Raw genomic sequence first — 25,336 nt, 5'->3', positions numbered from 1 at the left:
AAAGTTTAGTATGTAGCTGTGGTGGCGGGGCGTGGTTTAGCTCAGCTGCAGGAGGGACTGATTGGGGGAGTGGTTCAGGGAAAGGTGCCTGGAAGGGGCTTAATTAGCCCCAGCTAAAATCTATGACTGATTGTCCTTCTCTTCCCTTAAAAACCCAAGCAGCAGGACACAAGGGTCTCACTCCCAGGGACACAGAAAGGAAGGAAGGAAGGAAGGAGCAGGGGGCTCGGTCCTATCACAGCTCACATCACAGGCAGCGGATTGAAGAGAAGGTGAACTGGCAGTGACTGATTTTCATTTATCTGACACAGCTGGGAAATTTTGCAGAGCATATTTTGGTTTTGAGGCCACCTCAGTGGACCCATTTCATTTCATTTCACTTTAGTTCTGTAATTGTGTTTTGTGAAATCAGGTCCTCACATACACAGAAGTTCATCTGAAAGGACAGCTGTAGAACTCTCTGTGCTGTGTTGCATCAAATCCAATTTATCTGAAGAGTACAGAGAATGAGCCTGTTCTCATCTCAACAACCTTTCATACATGTAGAATCATAATAATAAATAAATGCAGTTAGCGCCTCTGTTCCCCTCAGGCTGTGTGTATTGTTAGCATGAAACATTAATATACTGCAACAGGGTGAAGGTTAATGTGTGTCAATTAGTCTTAAAGTGTCTCTAAACCATAAAAGGTTTGTCAGTCAAACACTAACACATCCTTCGTGCATTCAGAAGGTTTTCGAATGTGTCCATCTCTATCTGTGGACGGCAACAAAGCTGTGCTGCAGCATCTCATCATGCAGCTTTCAGCTGATCACAGAGCGCTGAGAGAAGAAACACACCTTGGGCTACTGTATTCATGTGCAGCTGAGTGTAAGCCCGAGCCTGGGAGTGAGGGAGTCTGTGTATGCCAAGACGTGCCGAGCATCTGTAGAGCACTGCAGGGTAACGCATGCCTCGTCTCAGGTGGACAGCAGGAGGGAGTGTGTGCTGCACTCTCACAGCACACAGCTCGGCCAATTTCATGCTCCTCGGCGCGTACAGCACTCACCCAGGTGCCATGCTCTGTGAAGCCGGGGAAGAATGAGGCATTAGGTGAATAAGAAGCAAACAGAACTTCAGCAATAGGGCACAGGGTTTTTGCTAGAAAGTGTGGTAGGGGAGTTCGAGGCTACACGAAGTTTAGATGCTGGATGTGTTGAGAAAGTTTTACAAGTTGGCTCTGATGCACAGCAGTACAAAGTTTGTAGCCGACTTAATGTGATTCAAGAAGAATCTCAGAGCTGGATGTACTGTATAGATTTGGGCAAATCTGATAAGAATAGCAGTGCAATACAAGAGCACCGATAGAAAACTAACAATGTTCCAGCTGTGTCCGTCACTTTTTACTGTCCCCTGGAAAACATCTCATTAGTAGTCTGTGCTGTTTGAAGCTCGTTGTTGTAATTTAATGTAATATTATGAATTTACAGCATTTTTAGTTTTCAAATGATTTTTTCTTTTTTTATATATATAATGCATTATTTACATGTGTTTTATCATCGCTGTGCATTGAGCTCTGAAGGCCACCATAATGATCAGAACAATATATCGAAAGCATTCAAAGTAAATGTACTCGATGCAGAAAAAGGTAGAGTCATACAGTTATGTTATAACATTTATTCCTCCAGTATTCCTCACGTGTTAATGTGAAAGCTGGAGTTCCCTGCTGCAGCTGGTCGAGTTGGAGCTCAGTTTTATTTTCCTGGCTTTTATTTTACTGTCTGACAACAGTGTGCTTACCTGCGTGACCTCAACGTCAGGTGAGTCATGAGGGGGACAAACTGCTGCAAATACTAAACATGCCAGATAATGGAAGGCAACACGTCACGGAGGGAACAGACATGATTCAGAAAACTGCACAGGGATGGTGTTCATACTCTGCTACACCTCCTGAAAAGAACAAGAACGCGCTCAGATCAGCAAATGTATTTTATTGTACATTTACAAAACAACAAGAGTACAAAAAAGTCAGTCCACAGTCGTGTTTTTGTTTGAGGTGGAGTATATGCAAATCTTATCTCACAACTGCAGCAACAGTCTCTCAGACAGACAGGAAGAAGAGACCGGAGAGGAGCGGGAGGGTTTACAATCAAACTTTCATAAAGCCTGTCTGTATGTCAGTCTGCTAACACAACAGCTGCAGATGAACCAGAGGAAACATAGAAAAGTATGACATTCTCAGCGGACTATGTGGGTGCAGGGATTTCGACGGGAGAGGGTGAGGGGGTGCTCAGGGCCGAGGCGTCCGTCCGGGAGCGAGAACCCGCTCGTTTTGGCTTTTCCGACAACCCCTTTCAACCAGCAAACACACTTTGTGCTTCATATTTTCTGTTGTTTTGCCATCACAACAAGAGTGCAACAGTAGTTAATGCTTTTCCAAAAAGTATACATTTTGACAAAAAAGTTGGCACATTCAAGAAGACATGTTTTTTATAGGACTTTTTTTTTTTGTTTGTTACATTTGTGATTTTTTTTTAACCCTCATAAATACAATATACGTTTCTTCCCCTGTATCCAGAGCCCACAAAAGAACAGTACAGACACAGGTATTTACAAAGCAAGGGGGAGGAGTGAACTCCATAGCTCATAAATAATAATAGTAATACCAAAAACAGCATGTAGAGTCCGTTGTTCTGTCTTTCACAGCACTGACATGGCAACAAGTCTGGAGTCCTGAAACTGTTCACTTCTCCTTTTGTTCAGCTCATTGTGTCCACGGTGGAAAGATGGGGGAGGGGGAGGGACGATGGAGGCATTCAAGGTCACAAAACCACTGCTGTCCTTATCTCATTTCCTGAAGAGAGAGAAATATCCCATCAGTGCTGTGAAAGATCAATCACATCTCACAGATTCAGTCTGCTGAATGAGAAAACAGTGAAATACTAAAGGCCGAGCGTGACGCTGCTCCACATCACGGATCCCACAGGCAGATAAAAACGTCGTTTTTTTACTACATCAAAGCAAAGTGAAAACTGATAGACATTAAACCGGGAGCAGACTGCACCACAAGACTCATACTGGCCATAATTTCATATCACAATTGGTCAATTTTATTCATATCATGAAGATTGAGTCAATTGCACAGACTGCTGTGCTGTCAGCGGTGAGAGCTTCAGTCTATTTCCTCTCAATCTGGGCCTCATTTCCCCCGTAATGATGGATGTTGTAAAGTTTTATACGGAAGCACTTGAGAGAAAGGGTACGTGTTAAATGCTTCTTGACATTTCCACTTCTGATACATCTTCAAGTAACAAGGTGTAGCTCTGTAAGCCGTGCTACATATCAAAAATACAGGGATTATAAGTGTGTTGTACTTATAAGTGTAAATATTTCATACTGGGATCATTCAGTAAGAGAATGAAGCTTCTGTTTCAGTCACACTTCGTATAAGAATATACACCATCTATTTTGATTTCAGTGTTCAATTGCAAAGTTTCAAAAATAAATTGAGGGTGCATTCAAAAACAATAGCATAAATGCTTTTTTAAGCAATTAACTTCATATAAAGTGCAGAAAATGGAAAAACAAAACAAACAAACAAACAAACCTCAATCAAATGAATATTTGGTTTGAAAGCAGCTGTTCTGCTCAAACTTGTACAGTTTTTTAAGTGACTTGACAGGTAGGTTGTTTTGGATTTGAGCTGCCTCAGCGTCTTCTGACTGCAACCCCAGAGTGACTCAATGATGCACCGCAACCATTTCCACAGCAACATTTTATCCATGTTTTAATACACATATGAATGAAAAGCTCTGTGAAAGAGGTCCCAAGAGCCATCTGCAGGTAGGTGGGAAGCACTCTTAAATCTACAATCATTCCTGAGTTTCTTAAATTATGATGCTGTCGCTTTGCAGGTTAAAAAAGAACAGAACGGATGGAGTTCATAAGTCATGTTTTATTTTTGTTACAATAAACCATAAAAGGCTTGTCAGTCAAACACCAACACATCCTTCGTGTATTTAGAAGATTTTCTGTCTCAATAATGAGGCTGCAACATGACGCTAACGGGGGTATCATGTTCTCTTAAATCTGAACTGACTGACAAGTTAACGTTCTTTGTTCTGGCCTCTCAAAATTAGAGTCTTCTGTTTGACCCAAATCTTCCCTCGGTTTAATGTTAGTGTGTCTCCCTCCCTGTTTCAGACACGGCTGTCATGGGACAGCGATATCGCAGCAGTTCCCGGCCTCAGAGCAGATGTACCAGGGCCGAGGACAGACAGACGAGACTGACCGCCTGGGTTAAAGGCCAGATAAGCAGGCAGGAACCCCGCATGAGGAAGAGGTAACCTAAACCAGGCTTCCTGTGGAAACACCCCGAACTTTATTGCAGACGAGGTTCATGCTTTCATGTCCCTGGAAAGCTGTGAAAAGGCCCGCGAGGGTCAGATGGGGGTATCGGGTGGGGGGGCGAGGTGTTACTTGCTGCTCCACAGGGGGGTTGAGCTGGGATACAAGGGAGCCCTGTGTGTGTGTGTGTGTGTGTGTGTGTGTGTGTGTGTGTGTGTGTGTGTGTGTGTGTGTGTGGGTGTGTGTGTGTGGGTGTGTGTGTTTGCAGAACGAGTGAAAAGAGTAATTGTCCGTGTGTGTGTGTGTCACTTTTACTGGTCACTTTGTTACATTCTCATGTCAGATGTGTGTTGAGAAGTGACCCGTGACCAGACCGTCTTTCTGTCTCCTCACACATGCAGCTTTATGGTGACGCTTCGGGTTACAGCTTTAAACTTAACAACTACAGCACTAAAAAGCATCAAAGCTGCGACATGAGCCATTCCTCTTACAGCCACGCTTATGCAGGTTCGTTTGTCAAGTAATTCAGATTCTTCATGTCAAGCTTTCAGTGCAGGACTTGAATTTGTAAATTTGTAATTTTCTTTTTACTTTAACTTCAGTAAAGCAAAAGACAATGTTAAATAAAGAAACGTGAAAACGTACATTTTAAAATATTTTAATGTACAATGTGATAATGTCAGTTTAACAGTGGAAAACCATTTGTTGTATGCTTGTTATGAATTTACTAATGAGCTGATTGTCCTCAGAAGTAGACTGAAATATTTACAACCTTTTCTTTTTTCCATTTGACTTCCATCCCTTGGTAAAGTTATTCTTCATGAGAAACCACCAAACCAACAAACTTTTGGATCTTTTTGTCTGCTCCAATATAGGACGGTGATTCCAAATTGGACTTGGTTATGATTTGTATTTTTACCAGCTTCCATCACTTTTCATTAGGCCCTTGTCGGCTCCTAGCTTACTGTCTACAGGTACAGTAATGTCAAACATTGTAAGTGTTGCCTCACTTGCACAAAATCCCTGCAGAGCTTTCCGTTCGGCTGGCACAGCTTGCTCTGCCATAAAAGACAGCGGCTGGTCTCGCGGGAGCCTGCAGGGGTGCATTTAAAGGAGCGCTCCCACAGTGAAGTGTGCACTCCAGAGAGAGCAGTGGGCATGTGTGCGCTTAACATTGTTTCTTCCTGTAAAGCTTTCCGAGTAGACGGTAATGGTAGATCTGTATGTTGGAGCCTGGGAGCATGATGGTGTGTGAAGCTCTCTTCATGTACCTGCACATACGAGATTACGTGTTTTATGGAGCGCAAGTAATGACGTGCAGATAAAACTGAACCACATGAACCTCTAAGGTAAGAGAGGGCTTCGTTCCCACGAGTATCTGAACACATCAATAATCAAAACCACTGGAGGTGACATTTTTGTTTTCTTTCCTTGAACGAAGCCGCTCTCCGGTGATAAAACAATTAGCCATGCTGTGTTCTACCTCGTTGTGCTTCCTGGCCGAGTTGAGTCCCCTGGAGCCCGTGGAGCCTCTGGACGAGGAGCTCCCTGTGGTCGAGCAGTTACTGGATATCTGACTCCTGGAAATGTAACCAGCCTTACTGCTGTACGCCATCATCTCCTCACCTGGTGAGGCAAAGATAAAGGAGAGGAGATTAACGGGGAGCAGGTTCACAGTGAAGGCCTCTAGCCTGCCGGTCTAAACACAGCCGAGTGTCTCGGTGGGAAAAAGAAGGTTCATTTAGATATTTCAAAGCTGTTCTAGGCAACTCTTTTTCAGGCTGAGACTTTTTTTTTTATGCAGCCACACGTTTTTTCATGAGAGTCGTATCTGTTTTTTGTCTCCTGACTTCATTGCTGTCTGTAGTAAATACAGGAAACAGTTGCAGTCCAGGTCGTTTCACACAGTCTGCTTCAAATCTGTGAAAGCTGGGAACACGTGTCGACGCCACATCCACCACAGATATCATATTGAACGGACGATCTTTGGTGCATTCGGTGTTAGCTTAAAACCAGTTTACTCTGTGTTGTATTTCCTCAGAGGGGACTTGGAACGATTATGGAGCAGCTAAAGTAATTTAATAAAACAGAATTAATCCACAGCATATAACGCCTGAATATCACAATTAGAAACAAAGTGAGTGAAATATATAAAGCAGGCTAGTGGACAAGTAAAGCTAGAAGTTCATTAAAAAAAAAATGCTGAAATAGTAATAACAAAAAAAATGGTTATAATAGCTAAATGAAATTGATGAAATAGTAAAAACAATAGAGAGGTCTCCAACCTTTTTTTTTTTTCCTCTCAGAGCTACTTTGACCAAATTAAATGAAATTGTCCAAGAGAATGGAGAGAGAACCATGTTTCGTAACATTTACTCACATAGTTGATCTCCACTCAAACCAGCTGAATTAGCTTCTAATAAAGCATCTTAAATTCAATAGCATGTGCATGCTTTTTTCTGCATGCATTTCTTTATTTCCTTCTGCAGTGCTCCCGTGTGGTCAAACTGGTTTGAAAAGTGGAACATTCTGTGTTTCCCCTTCGTCCACTTGGATGCAAACGATTCCCTATGGAGGGTACCCAGACCCATAAAGCCACACAGTGAATTTAGGGGTGAGCACATTCCCTCAACAGGACAGAAAGTTAAGAAAAATAATGGAGTCCGGGGTACTTCCTCATGATGAAATGCATGCAGTAAATTCCTATTTGCCCGTATTGTGGACCTGGGTATGGTCATGAGAGGGTGACTGCCCTCTGAAGCAAAACAGGACATTTTCTCTTAAAATCTGTGATTTTCTGCAACAGTGTGTTGCAGGATTTCTGGATTTTAAAAGGCATAATTTGTGTTTTCAACTATAACCAAGAAGCTGTGATGCGTGCGCTTGTTACAGCTTCATGTTTTAAAGTTTTTCATAAGGAACGACGTGTTCCAGCCAGTCCTGTTTCACTCTACTGGTGTTACTGGAGGAGAAAACACTGCAGTGCAGTAGAAGGGCATGATACAGCATTATGTGAGAGAGGCTTCGTCTGACTGTGGTTACATCAGGACATTTTACTCTGTTTCAGCAGAATTTACTGCCCTCATCTTTGTTGTCTTTTCATCTATTTTTCTCAGTTCTGCAAGGAGTGAATTATTTCAGCGGGCACACGTACACTCTGTCCTACATTTGTTTTTATGACTGAAATATGACTCTGCAGAAAACTGCGTCTTACTGTCGGCGTGTCTCTGTCCCGAACCCTTCCGCTGGTGGCTGTTACTGCTGCATTCGATCCTCTCCAGGGAGGACAGAGCGCCGGCCTCCATGCACGCCTGAGGGCCCTTCAGCCTGCCGTCCTCTGGGGGCGGCTCCGGAGGTGGGGGCAGGTCTGAACCGAGGTAAAGAAAAGTCAGGCGCAAATAATGTTTGTGAGGTAGAGAAGTTTTTCTTTCAGTTTCACTGGATGCATTTAAGTTTCTGTTCAATTGTAGCTTTATTTTGAAGAAAAGATTGAGAGAATTTGGTTTTCTTGTCTCTTTCTTGCCACACAGTTGAAAGAACCAGAGATACGACTACAGTCTGATGTTCCTTAAGAAAAAGTGTTAATTGAAATGACCTCTGACTTGCCGCTTGCTAAAATGTGTGTTGTGATTGTTGTGATTCTCATGCAGCCACGTGTGTTGTGTTGATTCAAAGGTTATAGATTCACAGAACGCTGCAGTTTTAGATTATTATCATATCCAATCTGTGAGATGCTTATCGGGTAAACATATGGGATGTGCAGAAAAAAACTGTCTGTAATATAAGATTACAACTTTACAGCTCAAATCCGTAATCAGGAACGCCTGCCTAAGATCTCACACTTGTACCAAAGTTGTGTTCAATCACAGATGGTGTAAACTATATGTGTGTATATGCTGGATTCCTATGATTTTAATATTTTCACTTACCGACAAAGAACATGACTTGAATATTCAGCTACTGAGCTGTCATTCATGAATGCCCTCCGACAGTGTCATTGTCATTAGCATGCAAAATAATACTGTTCTAATAATGAACTGTTCTCTGTGCATTCAAGAACGCTCAGTGAATTTGAGAAAATATCGACAATGAAAAGCTCATATTTGAAGGACTCCCCTCACCTCCTTGTATATCTCTTCTGTATGCTGAACTCTTTGACACCTTTTTTTTCACTCTTGATTTTTGGTTGGGAGGAGTGCATGTATCTGCTGGGGACGAGCGACTGTGCACTGTATGTGGAAAGATAAAAAAACCAAAAAACAACCAGACGACACAGATGGATTATTTAGATTGAAAAGGGTAGAATAAGGTAGTTTTAAGGCAGATGCATGTCTGTATGTTCAGCTTTCAGGCTCTTGTTTGTTATTCTGCATTTCTGTGTGTGTCAGGCTTGCATGCGTGAGCACACCAGTCATTTTACCGGGTGTAGTCGGGCTGACGTTGTCTTCATTGAGAGCTGGCCCCTGGCTGTGGAGGCAGCGGTGGGCAGGACTTTGGCACTGCAGCGTGCCAACTTCTGATGAGCTGTGATGCTGTTGGCCAGAGAGGTTGGAGTTGGACTGGGTGAGCGGCGGGCTCGGCGCCTGGGGAACTGGCACTGGACCGCAGGGTAACCTTCTGCTATGGGAAGTGAGGGCAGCGTGTTACAGGAGAGAACAAATCAACAAAACCACAAGCTAAATCCTTGGTGCACGGTGTCTTTCATTTTAAGTGAAAAAGAACAGATTGCATGCATGATTTTTATATTCTATTTGGCTGTGTAATAAGTTTGACTGGCTTCTTGTGATTTTAATGGTTGTCTGTTTTATTGTTATTTAAATTATTATTTAAGTTGTGGTTGAGGGCTGAGCCATTTGGCTGATGACCAAATGGCTATTTGGCTCATTAGCCACTGGGCTAAAAGAGTGCAGTGTTGCTGTAAAGATAAAATCAATAAATCCATTAATGCAATTTTGTCTCAATATGACAAAATTAATGTGATAAATATGAAGTTTTGCAGCAGAAGCGTAAAAAATAAATGATTAAAATGAGACTATACAGTATGTCTCTATACGTTTGCTGACATTGTTATGCACAATAAGATACCAGTCCAGTGTTGCCAGAACAGTTGGGCTACTGTAACTGGGCAGGAAAAAATGGTTTGGTTGGGTTTTTGTTAATGGCGGTAGTTGTACCATTCGGAGGGGCTTCCCCGGACAATACTATTATATATATATATATATATATATATATATATATATATTATGAAACATTGTATTTCAGAGGTTTTCACACTGTAAGGGAGGGACAGAAGTTTTAGAAGACAGTGCCTGATTGGCGGTGTCAAAATTCATTATTAAGAAATGCTATTAGCACATTTTCTTAAATGTAAATAAATACTGGCCAAAGTTGTAGCCCATGACATAAAACACTAAATCTGTATATGTTGTTTCTGAAAGTGAAAACTTCTAACATTTAAATAATTTCAGTTTCCTGCTGATATTTAAGATGAGATGTTTTGGATAGACACAGAAACCTTTTAATAATTCTGATATTGTTACTTTTTGTCAGTCAAATCTGATAACACTACTCAATAGATAAAGGGTGCGTTTCATTTGTAATGAATTAAACTTATGACCTGTAAGAAGTCCAAGGAAAAAAAAGGTGGATAGTAAAATCGATGGGTGGCGTTCAAAAATGTATTTTAAAAAGCCATAATGTGACCAGAGGTTGGTGTATTACGACCATGATAGATTCATACAGGTCATTCAAATATGAACACAACCACGAGGTACCGAGCCGCTCACATACCGTGACAGCTGCTGGCCGTCGAGTTGATTGAGGCGGGGGTGGTCGTGGGGGGCTCTGGCCTCCTCGTGGGGCGACGGGGTGAGCGTGGCTGTTGACTGGTGACTGTAGGAGGTGGCCGGAGAGGAGGCGTGGTTCCTCTGAGGGGGAGGGGGTCCGTCCTCACAGCCCTCCATCAGGTAGGTCCTCTCTGGGAGGGGCGGACACCACTCCTCCTCCGAGCTGCACAGAAAAAAAGAAGACGGTCGGCTCGACGGCGTACAGCAGCGGGTGGACTTCATCTTCATGTGATGTTAAAATATGTAGTCGAGGAGCAGCTTGTTTGTTCAGTGGAGCTTTTTAAATCCAGTTAGCTATGAGGCTACTTAAACATTCATGTTGTTCTTTCAGGCTTTGCTGTTGGCAAAACTGCAGGAGGCTAAACCTCCAGCTGGGTGGGATTGCTGCAGCGAGAGTGAGACTGAATGGCAGTTTTGTTCTGAGGTTGCGGAGAGCGAGTGGTAAACACGAGCACAACTAATTGTGTTTCGAGGGTGGCGAAAACAGCTAAATCACAAACGCAATTGAGCGAGGGTGAGATAACCGAGTTAAGGCCACATCCTTAAGAGACACGTTGGGTTCGATACTTAATGTGCCTGTTGAAGACGACGCTAAGCCTAAGTGATGATGCAGCAGAGTAATACTAATTTACAGAGACGACTCAGAGAGAGGAGGCGAGGGAGTCTGGCTCACCCTATGTCCATGTCCTCCTGCTCTGGGAGCTGCTCGTCCTGCTCACACTGTTCCAGCTCTCCGATGGGAGGTGGAGGCAAGGACTCCATCCAGGTCAGAGACGGAGTCTTCACAGCCTTACCCATCGCCTTCTGCTTGGGCTTACCTAAAGAGCAAAACAGAGACAGAAAGAAATGCAGTGATTCACTCAAAAAGAGGCTTCGTCACACCGAGCTGATTCGTCACATGACACAGGAGGCCTGTGGCTCACAGATATGAATATGTGGGCGACACAATAACAAATTTTAGAAAACCTTTTTCCATTTAGCACAATTTAAAAACAACCAACGTTGGCCAAACTGCTTCCACACATATATAAAACACACAACACTATGAAAGTGATGATAGACTGGGTTCAAACTAACTATCTATATAATGTCTGAAAATACTGAAAAACATGGTTTCCTTAAGTCTCCAAATTTCTTTTGATCCAACCAACAGTTCCAAAATATCAGGTGTGCCGTCAAATACTTTTTCTTAAAAACAAGTCATGAAAGACAAACTGATTATGAAATTAGTTGCTGATTCATTTTCTGTTTGTCAATTAATAGACAAATTATTTCACTTCTAATATGAACGAAAGAATGTTTATATGAAATATACAAATGGTAAAAAAAATAGCCAAATATGAGACTGCAATAAAAAAATATAGCATATAAAGACATCATCATGCTTGAAGCTACAGAACAAAGATGGGTCCCTGATGGCGTCCTCACCGCTGCAGCGGTCCGGCTGGGCGTACTGCGCTCCAGAGGGGCCCGGCTGGGCGATCCAGTGCCCGTCGTCTTGCTGCTCGCCACCGTGCGCCGGCACCTGCGTCTGATTGTTGGTGAAAGGCATGATGGAGGTGGAGGCGTAGGGGGTGGTGGAGGTGTGCTGGGCGTAGGTGAAGCTGTGCAGGTCTTCGCTGGTGGCGTCGATGGTGCTGTAGATGGGACCTTCGGTGGAGCCTCCCATGCTGTACTTCTCCGTCTGGTTCAGGTAGTTGGAGATGCCGGCTTCTACACACAGATGGAGGTTTTCTTTAGCTCAGCTTTCCTGCTTTGATTTGTCTTGCTTTCCTTTAACAACCCAAGAACAGACATTCCTACCATTGTAGTATCTCTCAGCCGTGTCGTGGTTGGCGGTGCAGCAGTTGACAGCATCTTTACTACTGTGGACCAGGTTGGTGGTGGGCCACGAGTCTGCCAGCCACGGGTAGTTGCCCATGTTGCCTCCCAGCACGCCGGGCCTACAGAGACATTCTGGCATTAATTTAACACATGGTGGGAAACAATGCAGCAGCAACAACTGTCCAGATGGAAATACAGACGAGCAGGGAAAATCCTGTATTTTACTCCGTTAAACACATCGAAGACGTGATGTGAATTCAAAATAAGAGGCGACGGGACCCAGATCCATAACAGAATATAAATGTAGGATAAAAATCAATTACCTTCCATTGAGCCCTGATCCCTCTCCATGAGGGAATCCAACTGCAAATGACAGAGAGAAAGAGGCGGGGGGGAGTGAAGAGGGGTAAACATGCATGTTACATTTTCGTGTACTACTTTGCTTCCATTTGCTCTTTTTGTTCGATCTCGACTCCGCTTGTACTTTCCAGAGTCAGCTGTTCTCACTTCCCCTGAAATGGGTTCAATTCTCCACAGAGTGAAATGTATCTGCTGTATGGTAAAGAAGTGGAAATGTTACAGCAGAGAAAACACAAGCTGTGCTGACACACTCATGTCGGAGATCTCTGCTGCAGTGAACAGACTCACTGTAAACTACAGTAGGACCTTCTGTTTAGCAGGTAGTCACAAAATATACACGAAAGTACTAAAACAGTACTGAAGCTCAACTTTAGCCGACGTGAGAATTACATTGTGAAGACTTTTACTGTTCATTATTTTAATTTAGAAGAATCATACTGGCTCACAAAAAGGTATTTAAAAAAGAGATGCCTTTGGCAACAATCTAAATTGCACTTCCACAGGTAATTTCCATGACTTTCATAAGTGCAGAGCGTCATCCCAGACAGCAGACACGGAGAGCCTCAGGTTAGTAATAATGGGAAACTCCAGATCTTAACCACCGCTCCTGACCTGCTGGTGTGTAGGCGAAGGACGCGGTGTAGTGGCTCAGTTCCTTGCGCTTCTTGCGACGGCAGTAGATCCAGACACTGAAGCCCATGAGGATGACCCAGCACGCTCCGCCGATGCCCGCGATGAACGCCGGCTGCTTGACCACGTCGGTGATCTGCTCGGCCAGACTCACACTGCTCTCCTCACCGCTGTCGCCGCCGCTGCCCCCCCCCGCCCGGTACCGAGGGCTGCTCAGCCGGCAGCTCTGGGGGAAGGAGAGGAGGGCAAAATAAGACAAGGACATAAAAACATCTTCTTCGTGGATCACTTGTTACTTTTATTCTATGTAATTAATATTGTATAGTTTTAACATTTTTAAAGCCAAACAGCAATCAATGCAACTTAATCATTACCCTTATAAAACATAGCATTCTGAGGCTGGACCTGGGTTCCTGCATGGTGTTAACTAGCTAACCCATATCATTAGGGTTCATCCTCATGAACATCTGGACCACATATTTAGTAAAATAAGTTGGTGGTGGTGCAAGAGATAAACTGACAGAATCACTAAAGTGAGTAGGATTCATCCTCTGGGAACTATGAGTATCTTTGCCCTGTGACCGCTCGAGGAAAAGTCATGGAGTCCAAAAAGTCAGCAGCATATCCTGTGGGGACTAAAAAGTGGAGTTCGTCTTAACCTTCCTGCAGAACAACGTTTGTCTCTGTGACTGCGGCTTATTCATCTGCTGGTTTAGTCCGTGTTAGACTCACTGATGAGGACAGACACCGGCTGACTGCGAGTGCCGACGCCAGCGCTGGTCACCGCCGCCACCTCCACCTGGTACAGCACGCCGGGTATCAGGCCTTTCAGCACCGTGGACAACGTGTTACCGTCCACCGTCTTGTTGATGTAGTAGCGCGTCTGGTTGTCACCGCCGCTGCCCACGCACCAAACCTGTTTGGGCACAATGTGTGAAACAGCTGCTTTCTGTTTTAGTGATATTTTGAGGTACTTCAACGTTTCTGCAATGTTTCATCTCTTTACAACCACATCAGAGCAGAGTCAAGCAGTGTGTGTGTGAATGGAGGCTCCCTTTGTGCCATATGTGCTCTGTTTGTGTGCACACGTTTAGAACTTCTTGTCTTCAGATAAAAGACACGTGACGAGGCCGGGAAGTGTTTACCCTGTACTCCTGGATGATGCCATTCTGCATTTCACTGGGCGGCGGCTCCCAGGAGACACTGATGCTGGAGCTGTTGCTGAGCTTCACTGTCGCCACTGTAACAGCTCTGGGCGGCGCGCTGGGGACTGTGTGGGATGGAGGACAGCGTTCATGTCATTCCATCAACATGCTAAGATTGCGATACTGAGCAGAAAAATGATTAACAAGTACAAAAAAACCTGCAAAAACGAATTCAGCTCAAGGCAATAAAAGCGAAGAGAGGAAATGATGGTTTATCGAGGGTTATTCAAGTTATTAATGTGTTTTGCCAGACAAAGCTACTCAGGCAGGTCGATCCAAAGTCCGAGAGTGCTGAGGGCAAAAACTGTCTGCTCCTTGTTTTTAATCTGGAGTTTGGATCAACCAATATCAACCCCCGGCTGCTAAAACGGCTGGGCGGAGGTTGAATTTAATGAAAATAGTGATCGATATAAATGAACCCAAATTCCAGAGGATATAAAATTAACCCCAAAATGAGATACCATGACTGAGATTCATGTGGTGTCATACAGGCTAATGAGCAGCCATTTGCAAGAGCCTACAGTGTCACAGACAACCTGGCCTAGTTTATTAACAGCACTTTTCTTTGAAGCGCTCCGTGGTGCAGATGTGTTTCACAAGTCGTCACATTTATTACCTTCTTCTGGCGTTCGGACCAGTAACGTGTAGCTGTCCTTGCCCTGGAATTCATCGAAATAAGGACGGATCTTTATCTCGTACTCGGTTCCCTTGAGCAGGCTGGTGAGGACTGTGCTTCGCTCGGAGGGGGAGTTGATGTCCTGGAGGAGCCAGGTCCCCCCGCTGGGTCGGTAGAAGAGGCGGTAGCCCTGCACGAACTGAGACTGACGGTCGACCTGAAACAAATTGATGTCAGCATTGAGGGAAACTGATTAAAGATGAGAAAGAAGTGAGATGAGGTAAAGGAGTATTTTTCTCCCTGCCCTCACCTTAAATGATCCCTTACATGTTTCTTCCCTAAATAAAAGAAAGAGTAGAACCACTCACAGTCCAGGATACTCGGATGGAAGCTGTTGTTAGTGTGATCGGGTCCTGCAGCTGGACCGCCACCTCTCCCAGCTCCCTCTGCACCTGCCTGTGGTCCACTCCCTGACCTGTAGGACTCACATCTGAGGAGAAACACACATCTTCACTTCTCTGCTGAGTGCTGCTGTCAGTGCATTAACACACACCACGGAGGTGTTTTTAACCATTCTGGACGCGAGTCATGTTTTATTTGGTGTGTGACGGGTGCAGCCGGACCTTGTGTTCTGACGGGCTCAGAGATGGGGCTCGGGTCACTCAGGCCGTAGACGTTGACAGCTCGGACGATGAACAGGTAGATGGTGTTGGGCAGAAGGCCAGTGATTGTGTGTGTTTCCATCTTGACCATGTCGGCTACAGTCTGCCATGTGCTGCCTGCTGATTGGCTGGAAAAGGACAGAAGGAATAAAAGTGACATTCAGGCTCTGACAACAATACGCTTACTGGTTGACAGTGTGTCAATGTGGGGCGGCACAGTGATGCAGTGGTTAGCATTGTCGCCTCACAGCGAAAAGGTTCTGGGTTCAAATCCGGGCCTTTCTGTGGTGAGTTTGCATGTTCTCCCTGTCCCTGCGTGGGTTCTCGCCGGTGCTCCGGCTTCCTCCCACCATCCAAAAACATGCATCTTAGGTTAATTGGTGATTCTACAAATCGCCCTTATGTGTGAATGGTCTTTGTTTCCATCTGTCTCTGTGTGTTGGCCCTGCGATGGACTGGCGATCTGTCCAGGTGAACCCTGCCTTCACCCAAAGTGAGCTGGGATAGGCTCCAGCCCCCTCATGACCCTGTTCAGGATAAAGCAGGTATAGATAATGGATGGTTGGAAGTATGTCAATGTCAACTTCCACTTAACATAATGAAGATGAAATCAAAATGGCTTTAGATAAATATCACTATGTTAAAAAACTAATGTCATTCTCTGAGAAAACACATTTATACATCTATACATGTAGAAAATGTGTTTTTCAATTTTTCTAGATACGTTTAATTATAAATCACATAACAATGTGACTCCAGCAAAAATGCATGAATTATTAACAGAAATAGAAAAAAACAATACTTCATACTGCATGGGCGAGTGAGCACCCGACAAAACAGCAAAGGAGAGAGAGTTTTAACTAGTGAGGGAAACAGGGCGAGTAGATACTTTTTTTTTAAGGTCTGACATCCTCTTACAAAATATGTTTGTCTTTAATAATTATTTCAGCACATTTAGATCTATTTAAAACTAAGAAATCAGGAACAGTCATCAGCTTCGGATGCATTTTCTAAGTTTGGAGTTCATCTCCCATTACTCTTGTAAACTTCGACTCTTTTAACATGTTAATAAATGCTTCCTCCTCCACTCTCAGCTCCTCTCTGTTGTGAATAATGTTGTAGCTTCTGGGAGGAGCACATGAATGCTCAGCGTGTGTGTGTTTCCTCACACAATGTGTTGGTGTTGTGGTGATGATGGATGATTCTTTTCTTGTGAAGCTACCCAACAAACTGTCAGGCTGTTTGGCTCTGCCTGCATGTCTCCTGTGACTGTATGAATATTACCTGGTGTTTTAACTCAAATTATTTTTGATATTTGAATTTTTGCATGAAAAAAAAAATAAAAAAAAAAATCACTTAAACTATCATTTTGTAATCCTTTCAGCTCTAATAACACTGGATAGTTTAATCAGTAACAAAACAAATTAATATATTTTCTATTTAAAATCTTCATCTCTAAAGTGGCTTATAGAAAATGCCTGTCAAATAAATGTATTGGGGGAAAACTACAATACTTCCAATGTTAAGTATAGTTTAGTATAGGGTCGTATGAAAAACAAAAATACCCCCAATAAGTAAATGAGCTTAGTTACATTTCACACCACTGAAAGACAACATCCAGAAGCCTGGGAGTTTGCACCACTTTCACACTGCATGCAGGAGTGCTTTCCCATGCTGATTTGATGTGCAGCTTCAGGATGAACCGATGCATGGGAGGATCTCCAGGCAATATAAGGACCTATGTTTGGCTTCCTCTCATATTTCTTGTCTAACAAACAATAGCAGATGTGAGCAAAGTTTCCCAGTTGAGTCGAGTTTGTGTTCACTCGAAGATCTCCTCCAAATGATACGATTTGCTGTCCTGATGAATAATGTAATGATGCCTGTAAGACGGCACAGCTGCCAACAGGAAATTAGGGCATGTTCTTGGCCTTGTGGCAATCCCCGAACTGCATCATCCCACCAGCCCTCTGCCATGTCCCTCCCCTCCCCCACCCCCTTTTTACTGTGTGAATTTATTGTCACCTTGGCAGAGCGGCAGTCACAAAGGCCCGACCAACCGTTTGTTTGACACTTTCAGATTTCCCCCAAGGGTGCTGTGAGTGTTTGGAGTGAACTTGTTTCAGTGTTGAACTGCAATTAGACCAAGGAGGAAAACCACTCATGAATACACATGTTGCTCGTGTGTGTGTGTGTGTGTGTGTGTGTGTGTGTGTGTGTGTGTGTGTGTGTGTGTGTAGGTCGCCCGGTAATTTTGTGAAAGAGATGATCAGAAAGAGTTCACAGTCACATACAGTGCTGAAAGAGAACGAGTGCAGTCTCACCAGGAGAATGGAAACTCTGCCTTTACACTATTACATGTTGCATATGGGCACACGCACGCACACACACGCACACTCGCCAACCTTTGCTCTTCTCAGTGGTTCTACAAACAAACCGTAGCACCTCAGGCAGGGAAATGTTATTGCCAACGTCCCGGCGGTCCCATCCAGCTGCTGTATGAAGATTCAGTTTGCGTTACTCGGAAACGTTCAGCTGCTGCCACGGGCCGAGGTGGACGTCTGGATCTGATTAGGCCCTGCCAGTGTTCCCGTCTTTATCGAATTGGAAGGACATATTTCCTCATAACGCAAGCTATTTTTATCTCGAGGCCTCCTTCCATCCGCTGAGCCACCCATCCTGCTCCGATAAATCTATTACAGTCCTAATTAATCCAAGGTGGACGTACCTGAGGGGTCCTGATGAAGTCCATTCAGGTTCAGAGGAGCCACGAAGGACAACGCGAGCCAAGTCTCTGTGCATACGTGTGTGAGTGCCAGTAAAAATATTGTGATTGTTCAATCCATTCATCCATTCATGAATTCTTAACAGACCAAAATACTTTGTATTCTGCAGTTTTTCTGTGAATTCGATCTTGTTCTCAAGGTTGAATATTAATTAACAGATTTTCATTTTAAAGACCTGCAAACAGTGAATGGATTTCATTATTCTCTGCATCGGTGAAGGAGGTTCAGTGTCCCAAACCCAAAAGGTTTTCAGCTCTCAGGAGACCAATGCTTCTGCAGTAAAACTACCAAAACAAAATGAAAAGAAGAAGACAGCCTTCACTGCTCACTAAAGAAGGAGAAGGACCGGCAACATAATGTAATGAAAAAAAAAAACCATACGGGTCGAAAGGAATGAACTCGATTGTCTGATTTGTCCTTGATGACCATGAAGGAGTAAAAACTGGATTTGTTGTAGCTTCACTCACCTGAAGGCCTCGATGATGTAGGAGGTGACGGCGGCTCCTCCTTCGTGGGCGTTGGGCTGCCAGGTCAGAGAGACGCTGTTCTTCGACACATCTGTGACGATGGGTTTGTGTGGCGGACCGGGCAGCTGGAAGGGTTCTGTGGTCTGAGCCACGGACGGGTCGGCGCTCTCTGGATGGTGAGGGGGGGAAATGAGGAGGAGGATGGGGAGGCAGGGAGATGGAGGAGGAGAGATGTTTGATTCTAACGCCCGCTTTTAGTGCCACCGTTTCATTATGTCCTCTGTGTAATCCCGCTAATGTTGACTGAACATTTGCATCAGCATCGCTGCAGGCGGCGCTCCTCACTTCTAACAGACTCCACAATCTCGCTACTAGATCTTAAACAACCATTACCGCGCTGATAGTCAAATAACAAACTTAGGTGTCATCAGAGCAGCTTGTTAAGTCGTTACCCCTTCATTTAATGCCACTAATGAAATCTCTACTGCATGAAATATTTTATGTACCAATGCCTGATGGGTTGTAAAGAAAAGAGAAAGGGCACAGCCTCACTAAGCCCTTAAATTGATGGTGTGCTTTGAGCTTTGAGCTGCGGCGGCTGACGATATCTTACAGTTTCATACCAGATGTGGTAATTAGCATGTTTTCATCTTGTCTGATCCCCTTTTGCTCTTTTTCAACAACATCATGCTTCACATGCGTACAGTTACAGACATTTCTATTTGAGGTCTTCTCAGGACCAGCAGGGGTTAAAAGCTTTAATTAAACCCAGCTCTTTGTTTCTTTTAATCAATTAAATGGTCACAAAGAACCTACCTTTTTTTGTTTTTAAAGAAATGTCACACTGTACAGTCACACTCATTCATACCTGATAGTTTTAATTACCCAAGTTACCCAAATGAATAACAGTGATGCTTCCGTACAGTCTCTCCGAGCGGTTACTTCACAGAGCTTTCATTTGCATGTATTTAAAACATGTGGAGACAATTTACCTTTGACTGTGAGCACTCCACTCCAACTCGTCTCTCCACTGGAGCTGGAAGCCAGGCAGGTGTAAACTCCAGAGTCTGTTTCCTGGCAACAGTAACATGTGTATCATTAGTTTAGTGTGCACGTGTGTGTGAGAGCATGATACTATGTTAATGCATCCATTAACAGTGATTGAGACTAAATGTCATATCTCTCAAAGCAGAATGTTTTTGTTCAGAATACTGAGCAGTGGGAAGTTGGCACGGACCAAAAATCTGGCAGAACACAGAGCTGTTATTAACCCGAAGCCGACCAGGTGACTCCATCTCCAGTTCACTCTCACATTAAAGTAAGATTGGCTTTTTAGTATCGCTTTAGAGCAGTTTGCAGCTCCCACTGGTGCCAGTATGTTTAAAAGTGCTTCTGAAACGGCACCAAGAGTCATCACCTTTTATCTCTGTTTATTATTTTGTCTGATTGGAGCATCGTGATGGAAGGAAGAAACCTCTCACCTCCACACACGTGAAACCCAAAAATCACATCATGTATCTGAGGTGAACTCTGAGCATGTGCTGCTGACAATAGAGGCCGAACTGCAGGTGTGTGGATTGATATAATAAAATAAATGTGAACATTTTAGCCCTGCGACGGAGGAATTTGAAAGGCCACCGTGGTAAAGCAGATGGACCTGAAGTGACATCACGCATGTGAATGACTTTGCTATGTCCTCTCCTTATACATCAGTAAACTGGAATTAATATTTACATTTTTATCAAAGTTCAGCATTCAGAATTTTAAATAATAATAAATGTCATATGCTTATATTGTTCTTTAAAAAAAAAAATGCTTCTAGGAATCAATTACTGCTCACTGCACGTGGATTTTTGCATTTTAATTAAACGTACCTCAACATAACATCTGCTTTAATTAACTGCTTCTACTGGGGAGATTTTGTCAATTGTAGTTATTTCAATTATTTTTCCATAAATGACATATTCTCAGTGGACCTATTTGAAGTCAAAGCTGAAGTTAAGCTGGTGGCTTTTATGTTCCTCGTCTGATTCCTACACAGCAGAGGAGGAGAGTTAAAGCAAGGATCAAAGGACAGAATTTTAATGATCAGCTAGAGGTCTCGAAATTTGTGAGGCACCAGTCTTTCTACTCAACAGCTACTTAGCATTCTGGACAGGCTATGAGCAGATGTAATTAAGAGGTGTGTGATAAATGTGCCTGGGTGTGTGCACATGTGAATGTTGGCTATTAGATATTTGGGAAGGCAAGCCAAAAGCTAGACGGCTGTGAAATTGCCTACAACAGAGGGAGATGTTGGGGGTCTGTACGCTGGGGAACCTTTCAATGTGACACTGAGGTGGGAACAACTCACAAGAGCAGCGCCTCTGAGCATGTTCCTGTTGCTGCAGCTTCATCGCTCCAGGTCACTCATTCAATCACTTCTTCTTTTCTTTCTTTCTTTCTTTCTTTCTTTCTTTCTTTCTTTCTTTCTTTCTAGGAATGTTTTTATGTTAACGGCCTTGAGATAACTTCTTTTGATTTGGCACTACAGAAACCTTTTGCAACTAATTGTATTTAATTATTTCTCTTGTTTTTCTTTGTTTCTTTCTTTGTTCTGTAACTATAAATATGCATTAGAAGACAAAAGACATTCAACAGAATGATGATTGTGTAAAATGTTGCATTGGCACTATGAAACAATATTTTGATGAATCGATCCCTTTCGTTTCTCTCTTGCATGCAAGTACATGTGAAATGTGATACACAATGATGACTGCAAGGGGCTGTAACACAAACTGTGTGTGAGCCATAAAACATGAAGAACAACGGAATTGAATTGAAAAAAACGTAATCAAATCACCACTGATTAGCGGCTGGTGGTGGTAAAGCTGCTGCGCTGTGACACACTGGCTGATCAAATACACACTCACTGCTGGTAAGTGACATTGTAACATGAAAGCCAAATAAACTATAACGATTGGAACATCAACAAATATAAACCAGTCTGGAGTGTTTTGTCATCTGATTTGCTCTGTAACTTCTGGACCGAATACCTGAATGGATCCTTTAGATAGAGGAAGGTTTTAATACACGATAACAAAAAACGGCAGACATTCAAAAAGAATGACAGTGCACATGTTTTAGGGGGGAAGAAAACATGCACTTCACAATATTCCTAAATTTTGGAAGACATACACGTGTTTTGGTGAGAAATCAAAACAAAACAATATGTTTACAATAAAAATGCCAGGTCATGTTTAAAACTACATAAAATGTGCCGGCTGCATTTACAGTACGTGATGACTGTATTTAATATGAACTGCACCTGTGAGGGCTGCTGGCTCTATAAATAGATATGTTGCCCTCTCGGTGTGTGTGAGTGTGTGTGTGTGTGTGTGGTTGTACATGTGTGTGTGCGTAGGAGAGTTTCTGGGAATTTTAATTAGTGTTTCACCTGTTTTGCTGAAAAATGTTAAGTCTTCTGTAGTTCATCAATTCACATGCACACCCACAAATCCACAGCAAACACAGCCTTCCCTTACTCACTTATTCTGCGAGCGCAGCCCATTTTACTCCCATTGAAAACCTGATGCATTATGCAGAGGATGTGCACAGGAGAACCTATCATGACTAATGCCTCGCTGATCGCCGTGGACGGGCCCGGCCATTCTCCTCTCCTGCATCTGTGGACCGGCTCATCAGTAACGCTGACAGAGGAATTACTCAGGCCTAAGTGGCTTGTCAGAGCATCCTGCAGGACCCGGGACAGGTGACTCTCCATCCCATACAACATCCCTCCCTGCTCCTCCTCTCTTTCTATAGACCCTGACCTTGAGTTGACCTGTGGACCGGCTGATGTTGCGTCTGTCTGAGGGGGGAAAAAAGCGGGTCCCCAGATGGTCGCGTTTGATCGGTGGATGGGAGCTCAGCACAGAGGGCGGGTGGGGTAAACAGCCGGGATACCTGACTATTAATCAAGGCCGGCAGCTCTGGGCGCTGCGTGAAGCAGATTGCTGAAAAATGGATGAGGCAAGAGGAAGAGGGGAGAACAGGAGGAGGGGTGGAGGCAGGAGCTCCAAATTTAAATAGGGAACATGTTAATATATATATATATATATATATATATATTTTTTTTTTTTAATAATTTGATCACATCTTTGATATTCGGGATATTTCTGCACTGCAATTCCCAGAAATTACCTGCCAGTCAAGCAGAGTGATGTGGACTGTTTTCCTTTCCGTCACCCTCGACCTGCTAACTACCCGGTCACTACTGGTATGAGTCGTATGCACACCAGCCCACAGCAGGTTGATAATGATGTCAGATCCTTTTTTGGGTGGGTGCAGATGGGAAATCTGATTAGTGACTCTAACACTTGTACACTGGGATTTAAAGTCAACATTTGAACTCGATTTCCTGCTTTAACCTGATTACTCCCAGTAATCTGTTTACTTGTGTCCATGTAGTTCTTCTCACTCCTACAGCTTTGTTTTGGTTCCTCTGTTTCTCCTTCCATTGTTACCCTGCAGTAGCTGCACCCACCCTCTACCCCTGCCCATCTCAACCATTTAGCAGCAACACACACACACACACTGTGTGTCCGTCCAGGGCGTCTTGGCGCCAGAGTGAGGGACGACGTTAGTGTGCGTCTGGCAGACATCCCAGGGTAATGGCATCTCCTCACTGCCAGGGAACGAGGAACAAACAGACCATCTGCTCCGCTCCGGGGGCCCACATGAAATGGATTTATTTATACTGATTATTTCAGGGTTAAATGTGTTTTATGAAAATCTGATTTCATTGTTTTCCTATCTTAAGAGAATTTGTGTTTTATATCCAATGCATTTCATGCTCTTCAGATTTTGACTTTAACGTTGATAGCAGTACACACAGAAAGGGGTATTTAAAGAATTGATAAAACTATCAGCTTTTCTCAGTTTGGACTATTGTCAGGCGGGCTGACATTCAAATCAGCATATAAGAAGTTAGAGTAAGCTAGCATACATTTACCTTTTCAGTAGTATCCATTTTTATCAAATAAGGCTGGTAGTATTACAGCACAGATTGAGAATAAAGGCAGGGAATGTTAATTACAACATATTTTCATAGCTTTGGCATCAGGATAACAGCCAAGATGTGTGATAATCCTTAAAAGGAGTCCTAAGGGAACAGAAACCCAAGTGGTTGGACCGGCTATGAACAGATTGTCAGTCTAGTCTGGTTAACTACAGCACAATTCTTTTTAACGGTAAATCTGAAAATCAACACACTGAATAATGTAATTGTCCTTTCTATGGGAAGTATTGTGAGTTAAAGTGTGAAGGCTGTCGACCATCGGGTTGGATGGTGGAGCTGTGTCTGCAGTGAGGTGATGAAGATGAAGCTGGAAACATACGACAATTTACCAGTCGATATATGTTCCATGATGCATGGATGGTGACAGAAAGAAGATCACAGTTACAGGCAGCCAGAATGAGTTTCCTCCGGAGGGTCTGTGGACTCAAACTCAGGGACGGCGTGAGGAGCTCAGACATTACGAGGGAGCTCAGAGCAGAATCTGCAGCTGCAGGATGAGGTGGATCAGGCATCTGATCGGGATGCCACTTGCCCCCCAGTGAGGAAGTCTGGGTGCATCCAACCGGGAGGAGACCACATGGCAGACCCAGGTTACCCTGGAGGGATTATATATTATATACTACATCCCCTCTGGCCAAGAAACACTTTGGGGTCCCCCAAGAAGAGATGCAGGACGTGACTCAGGATCGCAACGCCTCCGTCACTTTGCTACCTCCGCAACCAGCTCCAGATAAGTGGCAGCGGCTAATTAGTTTTTGGAAAATAACTTTCCCATTCACCCCATGCTGTTATGGGCTGAGGCTGCTCGGGGACCTCATGTGATGCACTGAGCTCTTTTCCTCTCAGTCTTTCACTCTTTATGCACTCATACGACAACATTACATCTTAATAACTGCATGCTTTTTCTCTCCCATAGTTTCTTCTCATTGTCTCCATTCTCATTGTCTCCATTCAGTTCCAAAAAAACATGCACCTTAGGTCAGGTTACCTGGCGCCGCGCTAGTGGCAGCCTGCTGCAGCATCTCCCCCCTGAGAGACCCCCTGCTGTAGTGAAGAAATTTCCCCTCGGGGATTAATAAAGTGTATAAAATAAAAAAAAAAATAAAAATAAAAAAAAAAATAAAAAGTTCCTTCACTCGTGTAGTTTCGGTCCTTTTTTTTGGCCCGTCAGATGTCCCGTCATGGAGCTGCATGTCTCTGCTCTGTGATTGTCGACCCACCAACAGTTCATGTCTTGTATCTCTATGCTGTCCTTTTCTCTCTCTGCTCTCCTCTCACCCCAACCGGTCAAGGCAGATGCTCCGCCCCCCTCTGATCCTGGTTCTGTTAACAGATGCTCCGCCCACCTCTGAGCCCGGTTCTGTTAACAGATGCTCCGCCCACCTCTGAGCCCGGTTCTGTTAACAAATGCTCCGCCCACCTCTGAGCCTGGTTTTGTCGGAGGTTTCTTCCTGTTAAAAGGGAGTTGTTCCTTCCTTCTGTTGGAGGTTTTTCTCCCTTAAAGAGGAGTTTTCCAAGCTAATGTGGGAAATGTTGGGTTTCTCAGTATAATGCTG

At 43.8% G+C, this 25,336-nt stretch overlaps 1 protein-coding gene across 1 annotated transcript in view; it reads right to left on the bottom strand.

Moving 5' to 3' along the window:
- Positions 1 to 1,949: 1,949 nt before the first annotated feature.
- The window catches only part of robo3 (roundabout, axon guidance receptor, homolog 3 (Drosophila)), an 89,020-nt gene continuing 65,633 nt past the window's right edge, over positions 1,950 to 25,336 (bottom strand). The window contains 19 exon segments of the mRNA XM_069165162.1: positions 1,950 to 2,832; positions 5,809 to 5,951; positions 7,540 to 7,692; positions 8,447 to 8,554; positions 8,746 to 8,945; positions 10,116 to 10,334; positions 10,845 to 10,989; positions 11,600 to 11,884; positions 11,975 to 12,114; positions 12,319 to 12,358; positions 12,968 to 13,172; positions 13,174 to 13,211; positions 13,718 to 13,901; positions 14,131 to 14,255; positions 14,807 to 15,023; positions 15,175 to 15,296; positions 15,430 to 15,596; positions 18,722 to 18,890; positions 19,714 to 19,795. Coding sequence (XP_069021263.1) covers positions 2,821 to 2,832; positions 5,809 to 5,951; positions 7,540 to 7,692; positions 8,447 to 8,554; positions 8,746 to 8,945; positions 10,116 to 10,334; positions 10,845 to 10,989; positions 11,600 to 11,884; positions 11,975 to 12,114; positions 12,319 to 12,358; positions 12,968 to 13,172; positions 13,174 to 13,211; positions 13,718 to 13,901; positions 14,131 to 14,255; positions 14,807 to 15,023; positions 15,175 to 15,296; positions 15,430 to 15,596; positions 18,722 to 18,890; positions 19,714 to 19,795 — 2,754 coding nt within the window. The 3' untranslated portion in view covers positions 1,950 to 2,820.

Source organism: Embiotoca jacksoni, unplaced genomic scaffold, assembly GCF_022577435.1.
Source record: "Embiotoca jacksoni isolate LCO1_2020_lvr unplaced genomic scaffold, fEmbJac1.0.p SCAF_33, whole genome shotgun sequence".
NCBI classification, from domain to species: Eukaryota; Metazoa; Chordata; class Actinopteri; family Embiotocidae; genus Embiotoca; species Embiotoca jacksoni.
Note: the sequence above shows the minus strand (reverse complement) of the source record. Positions and strands in the feature narration are given on the sequence as shown.